Source organism: Channa argus, chromosome 13, assembly GCF_033026475.1.
Source record: "Channa argus isolate prfri chromosome 13, Channa argus male v1.0, whole genome shotgun sequence".
Classification (NCBI taxonomy): Eukaryota; Metazoa; Chordata; class Actinopteri; order Anabantiformes; family Channidae; genus Channa; species Channa argus.
In genome coordinates, this window is record NC_090209.1 from 3,529,930 (window position 1) to 3,538,250 (window position 8,321).

At 38.2% G+C, this 8,321-nt stretch overlaps 1 protein-coding gene across 1 annotated transcript; it reads left to right on the plus strand.

The window, feature by feature from the left end:
- Positions 1-4,937: 4,937 nt before the first annotated feature.
- On the plus strand, positions 4,938-7,668 carry r3hdml (R3H domain containing-like). Its single transcript, XM_067526188.1, is given in 6 exon segments — positions 4,938-4,943; positions 6,562-6,663; positions 6,728-6,832; positions 7,004-7,150; positions 7,599-7,607; positions 7,609-7,668. Coding segments are annotated over 6 exon segments (429 nt in total).
- Positions 7,669-8,321: the final 653 nt, after the last annotated feature.

The window sequence follows — 8,321 nt, forward strand, 5'->3', positions numbered from 1 at the left end:
TACTGTCTTTATTTACATGTTTCACACTTGTTACATTTGCTATGTCCAATGTTTATCAAATGCCTCTGATTGATATTCCCTCTTTCTTTTTTTTTTTTTATCTTTATGTTGATTTGCCCTTGTAAACAACAAAAACAGTCTTCATAGACTGTAGGACTTAATTCAACAGTAGCCATTTAGAGCTCTTTATTGTTTGATCAATCATCCTCACAGGATACGCCTGTTTAACAAAAAACGGTTGTCAGTTATGCTTCATTAATCTCAGTGATCTCACACAAAATGTGCTCTGTTCTATGTGGTTTAATGTATATAGGTGTAAAGAGCAACAAATAAAAGCTGAAATTCTGAACTTTTATTTTGTAACCATTCTCGAGTCTTAAATGTCTCCAATAAATGGCAAGAAAATGCTGTTCAAATGCTTTTGAAGAAGACTGTAGCTCCAGCCCGATCAACTAAAGCAATAAAATGGCTATAGTTTAATAAAAGATGACTAAACTCTTCATTGTTCAAATCTTTTCCTGTTATTTAAATACGTTGGCTTACTTTAAAAACATGTCTTCCTTCTTAATGTTTCCACCCTTTCCTATTATTTTGACTCCCAGCAAGTGCTTTATGTCATTATTTACATTATAAACAATAAAATTACATACAAAATTAATGATTGAAAGACCTGGGCAGCGAATAATAAGTATGAGAGACTCAGCTGCAGGCAGCACAGTGGTGGAGTGGTTGGCACTGTCATATCACAGTTAGAAGGTACCTGGTTTGAATCTCCAGCCAGCTGTGGCCTTTCTGTGTGGAGTTTCTTTCTTTAACTTATCTTCATCAAATATCAAGCCTTTCTGAGAGCATGTGAATGCAGGACAAGGTTTGCCCTCGATGCTCTCTGACTTGGCAAACATGCCCCTCCTAGAAATTTTATTGTCTAGGCACGTCTTGTGTTTGGCTGATTTTACTCCTCAGGCATCTATTCCACACTACAAGCTCTGGCAAAAGGCATTTAAGAGTTTAGACATCTCATCAAAAGAGTTATTTAAAAAAAGACTTTACATTTCTGAATTCGACAATTGCGTTTATAAAAACTGACATTAAAATGGTTAAAAGATTGCCTCCATTGCTGCCAGACGCTGGGTCTGGCAAATTTTACAGACAAACAACACTGACACAGCAGCTTAAAAAGTTGTTATGTTGAACTTGTTTCCTATTTAAAAATCCAACTGCTAATATTTTAGCTCTATTTTGGTCTCCACCATCTCCCAAGAGAATTGCGCTTGTGTGTTTGCATTGAGTATTGGTTTACAGCAGCTTTACTGAGCCTCCATTAAGCTTTGCATCTCGGGGACCAATGTTCGTCTCAAGAAAAACATGTAGTTCCACAGCTTGGTTTTTGAACCCTTTCAGAATCATCCTATGTGCCTGATGTGTACTATACTGTACAAGCTGCTGTGAAATCACTAAACTTTTGGCTCATGCTGCAGAGTCCCTCACTGTGGGAGGCAACAGATGCTGTGCTGTTACTTAGCTCTGAAAAGCCTGGCTGAAAACCTGAAAAACTGTGGCTCAAAGGCTACAAATACAGTTGCCACCAGGTTTGTTTTATGATCCCTCTTAGGTAAATGCTGGAGGCCAGTGGGTTCTCCTCCTGACCTTCCAGACCCAACAAGGTCACAGAGAGCAGACAGATGATGTCATGCTGCAGGGGGGTGAGGGAGGGGCTCTGAGGAAACTATCTAACTATGTCTGGGTAGAGATTTGATCTCCCAGTTTTAAATTCAGACTGTCCTGCTGTAAGTTGTTCCCCTTTTCTGAATGTGTCAACTGTGTTCCTGAAGGAATAGCATCATCATGACCTTGTGGCTACTCTGTGTTGAAGTTGTTTCAAAACTGGAGAATATGTTCATACATGGTGCATGTGACCATAAGGAGACACATGGTGGTTGGGTGGCATGACTGCCCACATGTTACGTCCAACCTGTCAGATAGAAGTCAAGAAGCCTTTTGAATCGTGGCATTTGGTGAGCACACCATGTGACCCAGACCAACGCTCTTTAAATTTTCTGTTGTGGTTGTGAAGTGAAAGAAAAATGATAAATGCTTTTGAAAAATTTTCACAAATAAATAAATAAATTGTATTCAGCCCCAAAGAGTCAAAACGTTGTAAAACCACCTTTTGCTGCAATTACAGCTGCAAGTCTTTTGGGGTATGTCACTACCTGATTTGCAAAATAGCTCAAGCTCAGTCAGATTGGATGAGGGCATCTGTGAACAGCAATTTTCAAGTCTTGCCATAGATTCCCAAGTGGATTTGGGTCTGGACTTTGCCAGGTCCATTCTAACACATGAATATGCTTTGATCTAAACCCTTCCATTGTAGCTCTGGTTGTATGTTTAGGGTTGTTGTCGTGCTGGAAGGTGAACCTCCGCATCAGTCTCAAGTCTTTTACAGACTCTAACAGGTTTTCTTCTAAGATTGTCCTGTTTTGACTCCATCCATCTTACCATCAATTTTGACCAGCTTCCCTGTCCCTGCTGAAGGAACGCATCCCCACAACATGATGCTGCCACCACCATGATTCACAGTGGGGATGTGTGTTCAGGGTGATGTGTTAGGTTTCGACCACACATAACATTTTGCATTTAGGCCAAAACGTTCAATTTTGGTCTCATCTGGCCAGAGCACCTTCTTCCACGTGTTTGCTGTGTTCCCCACATGGCTTGTGGGTACTTCTTATGGCTTTCTTATGGCACGACTAATAGTTGTCCTGTAGACTGATTCTCCCACCTAAGCTGTGGATCTTAGCAGCTCCTCCATGACAAAACATTAAAAAGTTCAAAGGGTATAAATACTTTTGCAAGGCACTTTAGTTATTACATCATCTAATTTTAGTTGTTCAGGAGTTTATGTTGTATGTTGTACCTCCTATTGGACACGCTGATCCCCTGCAGTTCTTTTTTCCCCATTGCTCTTTGCTGACGATATCGCCTCCACCTGTGTAGTGCACCTGTTCCACCGTCGCCCTCAGCTGGAGCTTTATTACCTCTGTCCTCAAGGCTGATGGTGTCCGATTGTCCTTGGTAGATAGCGAAACTTAGCGAAACTCTATAATCTGAAGTGTATAGAAATACTAACTATGCCATAGAACTTACAATCATGTGTTGGTGGACAATACATATTTTATTTTCAGCATGTTAAATGGTGCTCACAGTCATTGTCCAGAGTGCACCATAGATATGGCTCTAAAGAAAACAAACTGATGAGGCCTGTTGAAACTAAACAATAAATAATACATGATATCCGTCATAAAACTGGAATATAAAAAGAAATGCAGAGAAAATCCATCAAAACAAGGTACTTGGTGTTTATGGTCAGTTGAAGAGAAAAAAATCCACCTCATCTAGCTCACACATCAATGAAAAGACGCAGCTGCTACGTGCCAAAGGCTACGGCAGAGTCTTTAATCGATTCATTTTACACACCAGGTAACCAAGTTTGACAGCCCTCTGCTGAGCAAGTATGCTGTGAACCTTTGAAGGATCGACTTCAAAGAGACTACACACAAATACCATGTGCATTCAGGCAGATTTAAAAGATGACAACTGGTCATCTTTGACAACTGGTAAGTGATGGACAACTGGATGCTGCGATATCATATAACTTCTCATTTAATTTGATGGGAATTACATGTAGAATTTTTAAAATCTTTCATGTATCAGCCACAATTTTACTATTACTATTATTTTGTGATTTTACTGTACATGTTTATTATATTTGTGTATGATAATGATAGACTCTACTCAGAATATTGTTATAATTTCTAGACAGTTCATTTTGTCTGTTTATTTCTGTTTTGTTCTTCCTGAATCTATAAAAGGAACTGGGACTTGTGCAGTGACAGCTTTAGGGTTCATTTCATTGAGCAAACAGAGCATCTCATAAATAAAGGTTTCTTACAGTCGGTGACATTTCCAATTATCTTACTTATATTATAAAAGCTCAGGTGGGCATTAGTCAGACAGGAATTTCAAATTTAGAGGCAGTTGGACATAAACAAAATTGTGCTCAAAAGGTGCCAACCACACTATGGAAATTTAACATTATTAAGTTAAATAATAACAAATTAAATTAAATTATGGGTTTAATTTGATCTTGTATCAGAGTTTGAACTTCGTGTCAAAACGTTCAGTGTGTCAGTTGTCTGTGATCTTTTTGCAAAGCCAGGTGTTGCAGTGTACCTTGGCAGTGTCCTCGGTCTCTTGGTGTCGTATAAAACACACCGCAAACGATCTGGGTGCTTTTTGTAACCAGCAACAGCTGGAGATGAACATTTCCTCAGCAGCACTTCTGTTTAATATGCAATGTTCTCTGCAGTGCTCAGTGCTTCCCCGAGGAGTGCTTACTTAAACGTTTATTATGGTGGGCTATAATTTAAAAAGTTCAGCAAGGTCAGTGGGAAGAGACGAAACATTTCCTTTATCATTACTGCAGCATTCATAAGCAGTGTTTTAATGTTTAACAAATAGTCTGTAACAGAGTATATATAATAACAAGTAATTTTCATGTGCTATAAAGTAATTTAAAATGTTTGTTTCAACTTCTCATGTGCAGCAGTTCAAATTATATAAAATATGTTACAAGTGAAAGCTTAAAATGACCTTATATGTGTCTGATATGTGTGTACAATTTGTTATTTTACTGGTATAAATTATAAAATGGGAAGTTAAAATACAGTAACACATCAAACAGTTTAATAGTTCATGATTTGTGTTAAGTTCCTGTGCTGGGGATTTTCTCTTCAGAAGCGAGGTTTTGTGTATCCTGACTTGGGTCAAACTCCTTGCCACACGTGACAAATGGCTTGTTTGCAGAGAGATGGTGAGTGAGATGAGGATCCTCTGCTCCTCTTCTCTCCATCCCTGATCTGTAAAAGGATCCACTGATGAAGGTATGAGGCTCAGTTTTATTTACTTTTTTAAAGCAACTAATATGTGTGCTGATGACAGTGGAGCTGCTTTGCAGAGACATTCATCAGATTTTTACATTTTACAGATTTCAGTCAAATAGATTTAACATTTTAGGAAGATTATGACTCCATATATGCAGTGAAACTACAGCCACATGATTAAATAAATAATACCATAGAATTTATTTTTATGTTATAGCCAATAATAAAAACCTGTGAACAATTACTAGTAGTATAAACACTGTCAAACATATTTGGGTTTCATAAAATGTAACCTTCTTCTGGATATCATTTACCTACAGCAGTTTCTGTAGCCACAGTTCATGAATAATTAATTTCTACTATCTGATGACATGTTACGTAAAATCAGGTTGAAAGGAATTAAACATAACGTATTTTTGGCAAATAAATAAATACAAAATATGTCAGTGCCAGCAAATAATAAAATAAATGTAATTATTATTTTTTATTAATGTCGGTTTTAACTAAAGCATTATTATTGATGGCTTATACTGTTAGTGGTTAGAGCCGCTGCCTCACAGCTGGAAGATCCACAGCTGGAATACACCTGCTGGCTGTTGCCCTTCTGTTGGACTCTGTGGGCTCTAAATTGCCCATAGATGTCAATGGTTGTTTGTGATTAAATGTGGCCCTATGATAGACAGGCAACCTGCCCAGGGTGTGCTCTGCTGTTTGCCCAATGATAGCTGGACTTGGCTTGCCCATTAAGACGCAACCTAAAGCCCTTTAATGGGCTAAGATGATCTGTTTCTTCTTCATTCTATGGCAATATGTGTGGTGATAACGATGAAAGACACGACCCACCACCTCCATGTTATAAACCGTTGTAGATACAACCATATTTAAATGAAACTGCACTAGTGGGGTTTACAGTAACTACTCAGTGAGGTACACTATGATACAGTTATAGGGGTGATTGTAGCTCAGTTACTAGAACAGTCATCCACAAACAACAAGGTCAGTGGTTCGACTCCTGGATCATCTTGCCTACATATCACAGTGTCCTTGATAAAACTAAATTATTACTTTATATATTATTATTATTGCACAATCAGAGATGCTGTAGAGCTTCTGTCCTATTCTTGTTGTGTATGTGCTTGTAGTGTTTGAGGCCCCGAAACTTTAAATCTTTTTTTTTTTTGCACAAATAAAAGGAAACCTGAAAGCAACATAAAAGCTTCACCTGCCTGTTATTTGCTTCAACTGTGACTTTCCATTTGTTGCAACATTGGTTGACCAGGCTGTAAACGTGCGGCTCTGTGACCCTAAATAATCCTACAATTATGTTTGAGAGGTTTGAACATTTTACTACAGTCAACAACACACATAATCATAACACTCATAATCTTGGTCTCTGTAGTCCTAAACCAACAGTACAATGACCAGTAAAGGGAAATAAGAAATGAAATAATACAACACTGAATTTATACAATAGATAGATAAAGGAAAATAATTAACTTTAAATATCTTTTGCTTCATCACTCGACAATTAACAACTTAAGTAGGCAAAATATGAAGTCAGCAAAATATGTCTTTCATAAGGAATCTAAACATGCTGTCTAAACGTGTTGCCTCCTAGTGCAGCTGCCTGCTCCTCCTTCACAGAGCTCAGATGGGTGGTGTTTGTGTTCAGCTCCTGTTGGCTGCCACCATGTGGATGATGAACAGAGGAGCTTCTGGTGTGTTGTCGAGCTTCACAGCTCAACATGACCCGAGCTGGAGTTGAAAACCAAACCTGACTTCAGGATGCTCGCGGCAGATGTAAGCAAACCATTTCACCCAAAGAGATAAATGCCTTGCTGGACTACCACAACAGAAAACACTGGGTGGTGTATCAGCAAGGACACAGGGTTTTTTCTGCAAATATTCATGGGACCCCAAACTTAAGGAAATAAATGAAAGGAACAAAATTGAACCAACATATCTTTATGATAAACTCTATTCAGAATCCAAAAAGACAGAAAGCGTGTCATTTTTGTTACATGTTTTGTTTTATGTTGACCTCTTTTTTGACTCAACAGCTCTGGGATGAGGGACTGGCCAGGTCAACAGTATCTTGGGCTTCACAATGTGTTTGGGGCCATGGATCATCACAGGCCATGACATACATGGGCCAAAATCTATCAATCACGTCAGAAAGCTGTGAGAATCTGATCTTTGCATGTACTGTAGAAATGTTCTGGGTTGGGGTGACTGGAGGTTTGATGGATGACCGCACTACCTTCTGTGCCACAGTTGCCCCTATGCATTATTGTTTTGTGATAATTATATTTAGGGAATGTAAAAAATATTTATAGTATGGTTTGTTTGTTAAAAACAATTTTAGTTTTTGTTGTGTTCTATTTTGTTATGAGGTTCTCTGACTTTGAGCAGTGATGAGTCCTTTAATCTTTTTTTAAACCAGATTTAAATTTTATGTATTATCTTCTACTGTATTTATATTATCTTCTTTTTGTGAAAAAAAAAGCTAAAAAAATAATTAAATAGTTATGTACAAGAGATGACCTATATTGTTGCAGATAAGCAAAGAACAATAATCATGTTGCTGTAACTGGATTTTATTTTTCTGATTTTCACACACAGAATAGATATAGTAACAGTGTTTGGAATTGTCAGATGGTGTGGTGGGAATAGCAACAGAGTGGGATGTGCAGTCAGGAAATGCACTAACATGCATATGTTTTGAGCACCTGCAGTTGTTGGTTCAATCCCCGGCTCCTCCGGCCACATGTTGAAGTGTCCTTGAGCAAGACACTGAACCCCAACTTAGTTGCTTCCGGTGAGTGTTGGCCAGCTGCATAGCAGCTCCCGCATCAGTGTATGAGTGTGTGTGTGTGATTGTGAGAGTGAATGTGTGAATAAGAAGCAGTGTAAAGTGCTTTGAGTGCCAATAGGTAGAAAAGTGCTATATAAGTGCAGATCATTTACCATATGAGGTGGCCATAGTAACTATTTACTTTGCAGTTTGAAGTTTTAGGTACAAATATGTGTTTCTATATGTGTTAAAATATGATTCAATAATAAGGATTAAACTGATTATATAAGCCCTGAGACACTGTAGACTGGTATGCCGCGTCTCGCCTAACCAAAGCTGGGATGGGCCTGCTGGTGAAACCAATGCTCACCAAACATAAAGATCAGAGAACTTACAAAATATTAACAAAATCCTAATGTAGGTGTGATGTCTAGGTTTAGTTACCACAGTAGCTGCACGGCAAGACGATGTAAACAAACAAAAATGATGCAGCTGTCTACATACCACCATTACTGTATGCTCCATGTAAAATCTTAGACAAATATTTCACACAGAGCTGATGTAGCGGTACAGTAAAAAACTAT